The 13,776-nt window shown below is 58.2% G+C and overlaps 1 protein-coding gene across 8 annotated transcripts in view; it reads left to right on the top strand.

Moving 5' to 3' along the window:
* The window catches only part of RAP1GAP (RAP1 GTPase activating protein), a 214,217-nt gene that overhangs the window by 145,142 nt on the left and 55,299 nt on the right, over positions 1 to 13,776 (top strand). For 7 of the 8 annotated variants that reach the window (XM_030537282.1, XM_030537279.1, XM_030537281.1 and 4 more), the window contains 3 exons: positions 1,672 to 1,857; positions 4,775 to 4,878; positions 5,025 to 5,103. In XM_030537282.1, coding sequence (XP_030393142.1) covers positions 1,672 to 1,857; positions 4,775 to 4,878; positions 5,025 to 5,103 — 369 coding nt within the window. Of the gene's footprint in view, positions 1 to 867; positions 974 to 1,671; positions 1,858 to 4,774; positions 4,879 to 5,024; positions 5,104 to 13,776 lie in introns of those variants that run through there. The other variant, XM_030537285.1, reaches the window with a different exon arrangement.

The following is a 13,776-nucleotide window of genomic DNA, read 5'->3' as shown; positions in this document are numbered from 1 at the left end:
GCTGTGCATACCCCAGGGCTTGGTCTCTGCCCCAAGGAGCTTTCAGTCTAAGGAGACATGTGACAAAGGCAGGGTGGGGCCCACTCTGACCAGCCACCAGCGTCTGGCATTGCAGCAGGGCAGGTCTAGAGGAGGGCAGTGGCCAGCCTGGGATTAGAGTCCCTAGGAAGGCACAGAGTGAATGGGATGAACAGGTGGGCAGGGGTAGGGAGTGCAGTGGGTAACGAGGGGACAAGCAGGGAAGGGCGGGCTGTTCTGCTGCGTCCCAACCACTTGCTGATCTTCCCCTTGCCCTGCCAGACCAGCACCTGAGTCTTGCAGTGATTGGCTGGCCCTGCCAGATCACAGGGTACACGCTGGGCACTCGTAGGGATGGTGGCAGCCCACAGGGGTGCTGGTAAATCTCCCAGCTCCCCAGGGATCTCGGCGGGCATGTAGCACTGGGGGGGTGGGGTTGGAGTGGAAGGGATGGACGTGGTTACTAGGCCAGGGTACTGAGGCCAAGGCTCCAACATGTAGGGAAGGGGCTTCAGGGTCTTTAACAACCATTAGCCGGCCTGCCCTGCCATAGCAACTGGCAGAGGCATCCATCTCTCTGGCAGCAGGCTGGGGATTGCTTCAATAGAAACCAAGAGGGAAGCACTTCCTGTTGAAATTCAGCTGCCGCCCCATCAGCCAATTCCTGCACAGATATCCCAGGGCCTCCGCTGGCTGATTTCCTAGGGCGCTGCTAAGTGTCAGTCGCTCTGAGAACAAGCTGTAGCTCTTTGATTGCACTTTACACCCAGAGTTCTTCAGGTGCTTTACAGCCCCCTTTTACAGACAGGGAAACTGAGGCATGGAGGGGGCAGGCACTTGCCAAGGTCACTCCACAGGCCAGGGGCAGAGCTGGGAACAGATCTAAGTCTTCTGAGGCCCAGGCCAGTACACTAAGCACTAGTCCCTGCTATCTTGATCCAAAGCAAGTTATAAGGTAAGAGGGTTCAGTGCACCCCTCTTTTGGAAGCCTGCTGGTGAGCCAACACAGTGTCTGTCCCCAGCTGTGTGAGGCTGGGCTAGAATCCTAGCAGATCTCCTAAGCTGTGCAGCATCTGGCCTGGCCAGGCTGTGGATCGGTGAGCAGGGAGTGGTGGTGATTAGCCAGTACTGGGTGCTCGTCTCCCGACTACCCCAGCATGGCGCTGTGAAGTGCTGTGCTCCTGTCAGCTCTGCCTTTTGGATGTAAAACCAAGCCCCTTTGCAGTTTGCAGTGTTGGTGTAGTCGGGTTGGTCCCTGGATATTAGAGAGCCACGGGGGAGAGGTGACCTTTCATCACCTCAAGGTGCAGGAGTTGGCCCAACGAAAGATGTTCCCTCATCCCATTGTGTCAGTGCTGAGCCTGTGCTCCCTATGGGCCTGGTTCCTGACAGTGAGCACTGTCTGACTCCCTCAGTGCCCTCTCGGCTTCCCGTTCCTCCACTGTGCCCTTGGCTGCTGCCTCGGGCCCCCAAGGCTGACGAGGAGAACACTTTGTTTGCGAAGGCCCTTGGGCTCCTTTGGAAGAGTGGCGTTGTAGAAACCCTAGGTGCATGCTCCACAGGGCTGTGGGTCTCCATACCAGGATTGGGGCGCTGCTCTGGGAAGCCGGTCAGCGTTCCTCAGTGCAGTTTCCTGCGCTTCCCTCTCTCCAGGTGCTGGGGCGTGAGGGGCCGTTTCCCCTCATCTTGCTTCCACAGTTCGGGGGCTACTGGATCGAAGGCACCAACCATGAGTTGACCGGCATCCCTGAAACGGAGTCGCTTCCGTCTCCAACCTCCAAGGGGAAACTGGAATGTAACCACATGGCCAGGATCTACAGGAAGCATTTCCTGGGCAAGGTAGGCACCCCTTCTCCACCCACCCCTCAGCCCCAGCCCAGCAGGAAGATGATCCAGGCGCTCGCCATGCGCTGCCTTTAGCACAGACTGGCTGGTCTCCAGCCCTTTGCTGGTGATTCCCCGCCCAGAACGGTTTCTCTGGCTCCAGGTGCTTGTGGGACTCTGATTCCCCCTGGTTTCAATGGACTTTGGAGCAGGCTCATACTGGGTCTCTGTTTCATTTGCAGGCTGGGGACAGCCCAGGCTGGGGCTAACTCATGTGCTCTCTGTCCCTGGAACAACCCAGCCGAGCCCCATTGGGCCCCCCAAGGAAGCCATGTAGCAAATTTCCTGTGTGAACAGGACGGGGGGATTGGATTTGTGGGAATCGAACAAGGAAAAGAACTCAACTCCTGTCTGCAGAGAGGGGCGTGGGGAAGGCAATGGTGACCTGGGACATCTTGCCATCGGGGGTGCCCGGGATGTCCCACTGTCAGGGCGCTTTAACACACAAACCACAGTCTGATTTCAGATCCCCCAAAAGCCCTGTCCTGCCCAGTGCTCCCCAGCTGCTCCCGCAGTTCACCAGCTCCCAGGTGACATGCAGCTGAGGACTAGCCAGTTTCCTGGGGCTCAGGGGGTGGAGTGGATACTGCTAGTGTTTGGATCCAGTTTAGGGGTCTGGTTAGTCATTGTGCTGAGGCCCCTTTAAGATGCTCTGGGGGCATAAAGGGGTCTTTAAGGGAGCAGAAAAGACTTCCTGAAAAGCCACCCTATACGGTGGCCTCCCTGAGCAGTACGGAGTTGGTGTCAGGGCTCTGTGCCAGCCATGCTCCCAGCCCTGGCATAGGGGGTGGATTGGGAGCATGGTTGGCATTTGCTGCTCCACAGCAGTTCTCTGTTTCCCAGGGGCCCTCTACCCCACTCCAAGGGCTGGGCAGGTCACCAAAAAGTGGGAGTTCAAAGCTGGCTTCAGGCTTCTCCCTGCCCCCCACATGCACAGAACTGGGGTACCTGAGGGCGGGTGAGGTTGGCACCGTCTCTAGCCCCCGCAGGCCGGATCACAGGATCCTGCTAGTGCTGCTCGTTGCTGAGAAGAAGCTGCATAGTTAGAATAGCAGCACTCCTCTGTTGTCCTCAGTCAAACAGGCCTAAGCCTGGGAAAGCCCATGCGGTGGCCTGAGGCCCCTGGGCTCTCCTTCAGGGTGTGGGCTGCAGTCCCAGGCTCTGTTTGCACAAGGTTCTCACACTGTTTGCTGGAGTACTTACAAACTATTGCTTTTCTGCACCCCTTGCTGCTGGGATTAATTTCCCGGCACCTGCACACAGCCTGTCTCTTCCGTGGCCCTGAGCCATGCTAGCACGAATCAACCCTGCACCCACCTCCAATGGCGAGAGCACGCCCCCTGATTGCATTGCTGCATCCCTTCTGCTCCTGCTGTCCCAGCAGAGCATTGTGCTGGGGCCTTGTTTACATGCCATAGAACTCTGGCTGTATCCGCCTCGTGGGGGTTTAAATGCTCCCTGGACTCAGCTGTTTGTTTGCACTGCGCTCCTGGCAGGACTCTGGGGATTGCGGCACGCTGGAGCGCGTTGCTGGCTGCGTCACAGTGTTTTGGGCAGTGCTGTTGTCTTGGTAGGGAGAAATGTTCTGGGGAAAGGGTGTGAGGCCCCCAGCAGTGCTTTACTGCATGTCCCCAGTCGCTTGGCGTGAGTCAGGGCTACCCATGGTTAATCCCTCTGGGATGTGCCCAGGGCCATGCCCAGTGGTCCCAGGGATGATGCTCAAATCCAGGCATGGGATTGGCAGCCCAAGCTCTGCCAGTGTGGGAAACCTACACAGCCTTTGGGGTGGGGATGGCCCATACCGCTCTGGGGTTTGCTCCCCGTGTGTCGGCCCTTCCGTCTCCCCGTGGGCCAGGCTGACCCATTGCGCCACAATCACGGAGGGGGCGGTTTGTGCTATGGGGTGGATTCCACAACACAGCTGCTCTGAGTGCCCCTCGCTTGGGGCTGGGGGACTTGGGAAAGGCCTGTTGTGCCGCTGTGTTAGAGCGTCTGAGCCCCCCCGGAGGGCACCTCCAGGTCCCGGCCTGCCCTGGTTCATGCAGCCAGTAGTTGAGGGAGCTGTGGCATGAAGGGGTGCCCCATTGGCAGCTGGGAATGGCTTGTTGGCCAAGTTCACCTGCAGCTGGTGGGGAAGTGGGAGCAGCAGCCTAGACTCTTTGGGGTTTCCCAGGTGCATCCCCTACCTGTGCTGCCCACTGGTCTCTGGGGCTTGTCGGGTCCCTGGCTCTGTTGACTCCTGGCCCTGCAACAGGCCGTGGAGGGGCATGAGGTGTTGACAGACCCTGTGGTACATCTCCAGGTCATGGGGTCCTGCTCCAAGTCCCAAGGCAGGGGCTCTGCAGGACATACCAGCCTGGCCCAGCAGCCTGTGGGGGGCAGTGCTCAGCATGCCGGGGAGTGGCAGGGGTGTGTGCCTCTTACAAGATGCTCATGAGCTGGAGTAGCCGACATGGGACACGTCAGCCACTTGCAGGACCCTGCCCTCCTGCGCATGGTGGCAGGTGTCTGATCTGCTGCTTGAGCCTAACTGCCCCCCCCCAGCCCTGTTCCGTGGTCACCAGCTGGCCCTCACCTGCCAGGCTGTGCAAGGCCCTAGCCAGCAAACTGCCCCTCCCTCCCTCTATTACCTGGAGGTGCCCCAGGCCCTGTGGGGGGCACCCCATCCTGCCCAGCGCTGGGGCCCAAGGGGCAGAAATCCTTAGCTCCTGCTCACGGGAGTCAGGCTGTCATGTGAGCCAGGAGGGCAGCCGTTACCCCCGACGGCAGCAATGGACTGTGTCCCCCACCAGAGACGGGACCAAAGAGCTATGCCAACCCCTGGTGGGAGGCTGAGCTCTGGTCTCTCAGTGGCTCATCTGTTTTTCCCCAGGAGCACTTCAACTACTACTCCCTGGACACAGCACTGGGCCACCTTGTCTTCTCTCTCAAGTATGATGTCATTGGTGACCAGGAGCACCTGCGGCTGCTGCTCAGGTGCGTGCGGGGCCCTCTGTGTCCCCGGGGCAATGCCCGAGCCACAGGGGCCTGGATAGTGCCTCCTTCCCCGCACTGCAGGGGCCAGAGGCCAGGGCTCTCGGGGGCCCTGCCAGATCCTGTGACACCGTCGTCTCTTATTGCAGGACCAAGTGCCGAACGTACCACGATGTCATCCCCATCTCCTGCCTGACTGAGTTCCCCAACATCGTGCAAATGGCCAAGGCAGGTACCTCGGCGGGACCCTTCCAGCTCCATGGACTGAGCCTGTACCCTGATCTCACTCAGCCCTTGTGCAGGCCAGGTCCTGTTTCCCTGCCTTAGGGCTGAGGAGAGCGCTGGGCCGTGAGGGCCAGTTAGTGCCCTATGGCTGGGGCCATTCCTGGCTTCAACAGGGGTTCATTTGTCTGCAGCCTGCCTGGTGACCGTGGCAGGCAGTCCGAGGCACTGTGGCTGTATGGCCCATTCTCTCTCAGGGCGCTGAAGTTGATAGCCTGGTGGGGGGCAGGGGCTGGGCTGGGTCTGTCACGGAGTGTGGGGGAGTCAGAGCCCCGCACCTCCGCTTTCTGGGATTCACCGTGACTCTCAGCCAGCCAGTAAAACAGAAGGTTTATTTAGATGACAGGGACACAGTCCAAAACAGGTCTTGCCGATACAAACAACAGGACCCCCTTTAGTTAGGTCCATCTGGGGGCCCCAGGGAGGCCACAGCCCTGTTGGTCGGGTCGCCCCTCTCTTTCCCAGCCAGCTCCAAACTGAAACTCCCTCTAGCCTCTCCCCCAGCCTCCCCCTAGCTCCTCCGCCAGCCTTTGTGTCTTTTGTCCAGTTTCCCGGGCAGAGGTGTCACCTGGCCTCCAACCCCTCTCCTGGGTTTTCAGGTTCCATGCTCAGGTATCCTCCCTTCCCCAATGCCGGCAATCCCAGCAAAACTCCCCTGCAACCTTGCCAGGTCAATGCTCCCCACTCAGCATTCAAATAGCACATCAAGAACATTCCCACTTCGACACATCTCTCCCCTCTTTGAGACCGAACTGAGCAGGTCACTTCAGCCAGTGACTGAAGTTCGAACCTACCCATGTTCCCATGGACACCCCAGTATCCCCCCCTTCCTGGGGGAGAATTACACCAGGGCCTTCCAGATTCCTACCCCCACTTAGGTCGGGTGTGCTCGAGGGCACTCATAGTCTGCATGTGGGAAGGCTAATGCGGCCCGTGCCTTTTCCGCCCCAAAGGTTCAAACGGGTTCAAACTGGGGTGGGGTCTTTTCCCAGCGTTCCAGTCTGGAGGGCTGTGATTCGGGCTCTCTTGGTTAAGAGCCCTCCTTTTTACCTTGGCCACCCTCTGGAAAGGCTCCTCTATGCTGGGCAAGGGTCCTAAAACTGTTTTCCCCTTGTCCCTTCCTCACCCTCTGACAGGGGTCACAGGATCGGCAGTACTGTCGGTCAGTAATAAAGACCCCAGGCCAGTACAAATTCCATAGCAGTCTCTGCTGGGTACGCCAGATTCCCTGGTACCCTGAGAAAGGATGTCATGGGCTCGGCACAGCAGCTCATGGTGATACTTCTGGGGTACCACCAGCTGCCTCCTGATTCCCCATTACTTCATTTCCCCTGGGGAAGCCCATTCTCGGTACAGGAATCCCTTCTCCCACAGGAACCTTTTCTGGCAACCTCCCCCCATGGTCTGTACCACACTGAGGTCGGCCAGGCCCCTTATCTTCCGCAAGGAGGGATCTTTCTGCAACTCGGCCTGGAACTCAGCAGCTGGGACAGGGATGGGGACTTGCTCTTTCTCGCCAGCTGGGTCTGAAGCCGCAGCCTCCTTGAGCTGTGTCTCTGGGTGTTCCCTCCCCACCAGGTTAGGGTCCTGCGCCTCAGGCAAGGTACCCTCCCCGAGGTCAAGGTGCAGTGTCCCTTGCAGGCTCTGGCTACGGGTCACGACCAGGGCTGTTCTCCATGTCCCCTCTCCATTAACACCTCAGTGGGCAAATGGTGGTGCACCCCCACTTCCTTGGGGCCCTCCTTGTCCCCCCATTTCAAGTGTACCCTCACCACGGGCACCTTGAATGGAGTCCTGCCCACTCCCATCAGGGTCAGATAGGTATTGGGCATCACCTCATCTGGAGCTACCACCTTGGGCTGGGCCAGCGTCATCTCAGCGCCCGTGTCCCAGTATCCATAGACTTTCCTCTCATCCACCTCCAGGGGAACAAGGCACTCGCTCCGCAGGGACAGCCCTGCGCCCACCCTATAAACGGAGAACCTGGTGTCTGGAACATCCAGCTCTGCAGAGAATTGTCCTGGGGCTCTCCTCCCTCCTGAGCAGTTGATAAGCTGCCAGCCCCCCTTGCCTGGGAAGCCTGCCCCCCGTCTGGCTGGGTCTCTACCCAGTTAACCCTCTGTAGGTTTGGTCTGCTCAGTCTGTCCCTGATCCTGGGGCACTGGGTCCATATATGGCCTTTCTGGCCACAGTAGTAGCAGCCCATGTCCCATTGGTCCCCTCGAGCCGGCCGGTTGGCCCTGATGCCAGATGTTCCCCTTGGGAGGGGGTTCTCCATGTTTCCCCTATGAGAGGTTCCAGGGTCACTCTCTTCCTGCATCATGGCGGGTCTGTTCCTTTGAGACTCCTCCCTGCCAACCCCTGACAGGCTCTTCACAAACTCATCGGCCAGCCGCCCTGCATGTTGTGGATTCTCTGGCTTTTTATCCCTCAACCACAGCCTCAGGTCAGATGGGCACCGCTCATACAATTGCTCTAGTATGATCAGTTTAACCAGGTCCCCCTTCATTTGGGCCCCATCTGCCCACTTGCTGGCTTATCCCTCCGTGCAGATGGCTAGTTGCAAATATGAGACCTCAGGGGTTTTATATTGACCCCAGAACCTTTCCCGGTACATCTCAGGAGTCAGCCCAAACTTGCATAGCAGGGCCTTTTCGGAATAGTTTGTAGTCCCCTTTCTCTGCTCTTTCCAGTTGGCGATACAATCCCATGGCTTTGGGATCCAGTAAGGGGGTGAGAACCTGGAGCCTGTCCGCAGGATCAACCTTGTGCAGCTCGCAGGCCATCTCAAAGGCATCCAGGAAGTCATCCATGTCCTCCCCCTCCTTACACTGGGCCAGGATGCACTTATCAAAGCTCCGCGCAGTCCTGGGTCCCCCCTCACTCACCGCAGCCTCACTGCCCCTCAGCCTCACCAGCTCCAGTTCATGCTACCTCTGTCTCTCTTCATGCTGCCTCTGTCTCTCTTTCTCCTCCAGTTCATGCTGCCTCTGTCTCTCTTCATGCTGTCTCTGTTTTTCGTGATCCTCCAGCTCTCTCATTTTTAGCTCTCTCTGCCATTTCAGCCACTTCCACTCCACGGATGCCGAGCATCGCCGGGAGGATCCCCTGCTGGCCGGGGGGGGCATGGTGCGCTTGGTATTCGCTGGGCTCCTCCCCGCCCTTCCCTGGGCATAGGCAGGAGGGGTCTCGGGAAGCTCTCCACAGCCGGCTGACCACTCCCAGCGGGGACAGACACTGGTGCCTGCGCTGCATCTGCCAGGCTGCTTCCCTCAGAGACAGGGATCAGTTCATTCAAGCGATCTCCCTCTTCCAGCTGGGCAATCAGCTGTTCTTTGGTGATCCTCCCACTGTGCAGCCCCCTCTGCTAGCACAGCTCCACCAGGTCGCCCTTAAGCCGCTTGGCATACCTCTTCCTGCGGGCCACTCACAGGCCGGGGTGCTCACCGCTCCCCATGGTTTCCAGGGAAACCCCTAGTGTGCCAGCCCTTCTCGAGGTCACCACCTCTCTGCCCCTGGGACCACTCGCTGCAGTCCCCAGGGGGACCCTGTTACTGCAAAAGTCCTTCTTGCTGGTTACACACTCCCAGGGTTTAATCGCCCCCTGAGACTGTCACTCACTGACTCTTCAACACGCCTGGTTCCCATCAGTCCCCTTTCGTTTTACTGTTCCCCAGTCACTTACTGCAGGAAGCGCCCTCCACTGGGGTGCAGTAGATCCCACCACTGGCACCAGTTGTCATGGAGCGTTGGGGAGTCAGAGCCCTGCACCCCCAGCTTTCTGGGATTCACCATGACTCTCAGACAGCCAGTAAAACAGATGCAGGCAGTCCCAAACGCCCCTGCAACCTTCCCAGGTTAATACTCCCCACGCAACATTCACATAACGTATCAAGAACATTCCCACTTTGTCACAGGGGCACACATACAACCCCCCACCCTGCTCCCCGAAGGGAGCCTGAGAGAACAGAGAATGTCACCCTGAAATCCCACACACGTGGGCTCTGGCTGCTGCCATCCAGCAGGGGGCAGTAGTACACGCTTCCCTCCTCCTCCCCCCGGCACATGCACACACGTGGTTCTGAGTTGCACTGTGACGGAGCAGGGAGTGGGGAGGAGTGACCTGGGGATGGCGCAGGGGAGTTTACTGGGACTGTCTGCATTGGGGGATGGGAGAGCAGTGGGTGACTTCACTTGAGGGATGATACCTGAGCCTGTGACCTGAGCCGGGAGGGGGGTTGTGGCCCGGCGACACCTTTGCCCAGGAACCTGGACAAACGCTGGGGGAGGAGCTGGGGGAAGGCTGGGTGAGACGGCTGGAGGAGGTTTTTCAGTTTGAAGTGGTCTGGGGGAACAGAGGAAACCCCAAGGCTGGGGTCTAAGCTCCCTTCCCCCTCCCACCTCCCCGAGGGACCTGACTAGAGGGTCCTGGTTGTACCTACAAGCTCTGTTCGGGACTGTGTTCCTGTCTTCTAATAAACCTTCCATTTTACTGGCTGGCTGAGAGTCACGGTGAATCGCAGGAAGTGAGGGTGTAGGGCCCGGACTCCTCCACACTCCATGACAACTGGTAGCAGAGGTGGGATGTACTGCACCCCATGGATGACTTCTCCTGCAGTAAGTGACTGGGAAGCAGTAACATGAAGGGGGATTGACAAGGACCAGGTGTGCTGAAGATTCAGAGAGGAGCAGTTTCGGGGGGCAGATGAGCTATGCTTAACCCCTGGGAATGTGTGACCAGCGAGAAGGACTGTTGCAGTAACAGGGTCCCTCTGGGGACTGTGGTGAGCAGGCTCGGGGTGGAGGAGTCTGCAGTTTGGCTCTGGGAGAGAGATGGTGACCTGGAGAAGGGCTGGCACACTAGGGGTTCCTCCTGGAATCTGTGGGGACCTGAGAGCACCCAGGCCTGCGAGCGGTCAATGGGAAGATGTGTAAGGAGCACCTTAAGAGCCACCTGGTCGAGCTGCGCAGGCAGTGGCAGCTGCGCATTGGGAGGTTCACCAAAGAACAGCTGATTGCCCAGCTGGAGGAGGGAGATTGCTCGAATGAACTAATCCCTGTCTCTGAGGGAAGCAGCCTGGCAGATGCAGGGTGGGCACCAGCATCTGTCCCAGCTGGGAGTGGTCAGACAGCTGCCACGGGCATCCTGGGACCCTTCCTATCTGTGCCTAGGGGAAGGGCTGGGAGGAGCCCAGTGAATACCAAGGGCACCGTGATCCCTGCAGCCAGCAGGGGATCCTCCCAGTGGAGCTCCCCATCCCTGGAGCTGAGGCAGCTGGAATGGGAGAGAGAGATAAAACTGAAAGAGCTGGAGTTGAAGCAGCAGGAACTGGCAGACAAAGAGAAACAGAGACAGCATGAAGAGAAACAGGCAGCATGAGCTGGAGGTGGCAAGGCTGAGGAGCAGCGAGTCCCCGGCTGTGGTGAGTGATGGGGGACCCAGGATTGTGTGAAGATTTGATAAGTGCGTCCTGGTCTGGTGTAAGGAAGGGGAGGACATAGATGACTTCCTGAATGCCTTTGAGAATGCCTGTGAGCTGCACAGGGTTGACCCTGCAGACAGGCTCCAGTTTCTCATCTCCTTACTGGGCCCCAAAGCTGTGGCGATGTACAGCGAATGAAAGGGGCAGAGGCAGGGGATTATGAACTGGTCAAAAAACCCTTTTACACAAGTTTGGACTGACTCCTGAGATGTACCAGAAAAGGTTCTGGAGTGAGCGTGAAACCCCTGAGGTCACAATCTAGAACTGGCCCTCCGGATGCAGGGATACACCCACAAGTGGGCAGAGGGGACCCAAACTAAGGAGGACCTGCTTGACCTGATTGTCCTGGAGCCACTGTATGAACAGTGCCCATCCGACCTGAGGCTATGGTTGATGGATAAAAAGCCATTGGACCCACGACGCGCAGGGCAGCTGGCCGAGAAGTTTGTGAACAGCTGGTCAGGGGGTGGCAGGGAGGAGTCCCAAAGGAACAGGCCCGCCACGATGCCACAAAAGAGTCACCCTGGGACATCCCAATGGGGGAATATGGAAAACACCCTCCCAAGGGGAACATCCGGTGTCAGGACCAACCAACCGGATCGAGGGGGTCAACGAGACATGAGCTGCTATTACTCTGGCCAGAGAGGCCACATACGGACCCAGTGCCCCAGGCTCAAGGACAGACTGAGCAGACCAAACCGGCACAGGGTTAACTGGGTAGGGACCCAGCCGGACGAGGGGCAGGCTTCCCAGGCAAGGGGGGCTGGCAGCTTATCAGTTGCTCAGGAGGGAGGAGTTTCCCAGGCCAGCTTCTCTGGGGGGCTGGATGCTCCAGACTCAAGGTTCTCAGTTTACAGTGTTGGCACAGGATGGTCCCTGCGGAGTGAGTGCCTTGTTCCCCTGGAGATGGATGGAAGGAAGGTCAATGGATACTGGGATACGGGTGCTGAGGTGTCGCTGGCCCAGCCCAACGTGGTGGCCCCAGATCGGGTAGTGCCTGATACCTACCTGACCCTGACAGGTGTGAGTAGGACCCCATTCAAGGTGCCTGTGGTGAGGGTGCTTCTGAAATGGGGGGCCAAGGAGGGCCCCAAGGACATGGGGGTGCAGCACCATTTGCCCACTGCGGTGTTGATGGGGGGTGACCTAGAGGAATGGCCAAGCAACCCCCAGAATGCCCTACTCATGACCTGTATCCAGAGCCGGTGAAGGGCACTATGCCCTGACCTCAGGGAGGGTACCTCACTAGAGGTGCAAGACCCTACGCCGGTGGGGAGGGAGTGCACAGGGACAAATCTCAGAAGGCCTGCAGCTTCACACCCAGCCGGCAGGAGGGTGCAGGTCCTCATCCCTTCCCGAGCTGCTGAGTTCCAGGCCAAGTTTCAGAAAGATCCCTCCTTGTGGAAGCTAAGGGACCTGGCCGACCTCAGTGCAGTACAGACCATGAGGAGAGGTTGCGAGGAGAGGTTCCTGTGGGAGAAGGGGTTCCTGTACCAAGAATGGGCTCCCCCAGGGGAAGTAGAGTCATGGGGGATCAGGAGGCAGCTGGGGGTTCCCCAGAAGTTTCGCCACAAGCTACTGTACCTGGCCCATGATATCCCTCTCGCAGGGCACCAGGGAATCCGGCGCACCAGGCAGAGGCTGCTACAGAACTTTTACTGGCCTGGGGTCTTTACCACCGTCCAACAGTACTGCCAATCCTGTGACCCTCAGGATGGGGACGGCCAGGGACAAGGGGAAAGCAGCTTTGAGACCTTTGCCCACCATAGAGGAGCCTTTCCAGAAGGTGGCTATGAACATAATGGGGCCTTTCGGCAAGACAACACGGTTGCGAAAGGAATACATTCTGATAGTGGGAGATTTTGCTAACCGGTACCAAGAGGCAGTGCCCTTAGCTTCCATTGAAGCAGACACCGTGGCAGATGCGCTGCTGACCATTTTCAGCAGAGTGAGGTTCCCCAAGGAAGACTTGACAGACCAAAGAGCTAACTTCATGTCAGCCTCGCTCCGGTGCTTGTGGGAGAACTGTGGGTTCCGGTACAGCTGAGCCTCAGCATATCACCCCCAGTCCAACGGGCTGGTGGAGAGGTTCAATGGAACGCTAAAGATGATGCTGAAAACCTTTATGAACCAGCATCCGCAGGACTGGGACAAGTACTTACCTCACCTGCTGTTCAAATACAGGGAAGTGCCCCAGGAGTCTACCAGGTTTTCACCTTTTGAACTGTTGTATGGAAGGCGGGTAAGGGGGTCTCTAGACCTGATGAGAGACAAATAGGAGGGGAAAGCCGCTCCCGAGGGAGAGTCAGTGGTGGAGTATGTCCTGACCTTCTGGGAAAGACTTGCTGAGCTCATGGGTCTGGCCAAGGAGAATCTGGCCAGAATCCAGAGGAAGCAGAAGGTCTGGTATGACCGCACAGCGCGGGCCCGCGCCTTCGCCGCCGGGGATCAAGTGATGGTTCTCATCCCCATGAGACAGAACAAACTCCAGGCTGCCTGGGAAGGTCCCTTCCAGGTTGTCAAGCAACTAAATGAGGTAAACTATGTGGTGGAGCTGTCGAACCGGGCGCACCGCCGCCGGGTGTACCATGTGAATATGATGAAGCCATACTATGACAGGGGGAATGTGGTGTTGGCCGTGTGTGGACATTGGGAGGAGCAGGGAGATGACCCTTTAGCAGATCTATTCCCTGGAACAAGAGCTGGCTCCTCCCTGGAAACAATTCCCCTCTCTGATCAGCTGACCCCGGCCCAGCACGCTGAGATCAGAGGGGTGCTGTATCTATACCGACAGGTGTTTTCCAAGGACGCACTAATTTGACTGTCCACTCAGTGGAGACAGGGTCACATCCCCCTATAAATGCTCCCCCTTCGGAGTCACAGGGAAAACTGCTCAGGACCTGGAAAGAGAGGATCACTTTGGGGGTGATCCAGCCATCTTCCAGCCCTTGGGCCTCGCCACTGGTGCTGGTCCCCAAAAAGGACGGGTCAATCCGGTTCTGTGTGGACTATCGAAAGCTCAGTGCCATCACTGTATCTGATGCCTTCCCCCAGGGCCGGTGCAAGGATATTTTGTGCCCTAGGCGAAACTTCCACCTTGCGCTCTCCCTTCCCAGCCCCTCCCCCTGGCTTATTA

The sequence above is a fragment of the Gopherus evgoodei genome, chromosome 18, assembly GCF_007399415.2.
Source record: "Gopherus evgoodei ecotype Sinaloan lineage chromosome 18, rGopEvg1_v1.p, whole genome shotgun sequence".
Taxonomy (NCBI): domain Eukaryota; kingdom Metazoa; phylum Chordata; order Testudines; family Testudinidae; genus Gopherus; species Gopherus evgoodei.
Note: the sequence above shows the minus strand (reverse complement) of the source record. Positions and strands in the feature narration are given on the sequence as shown.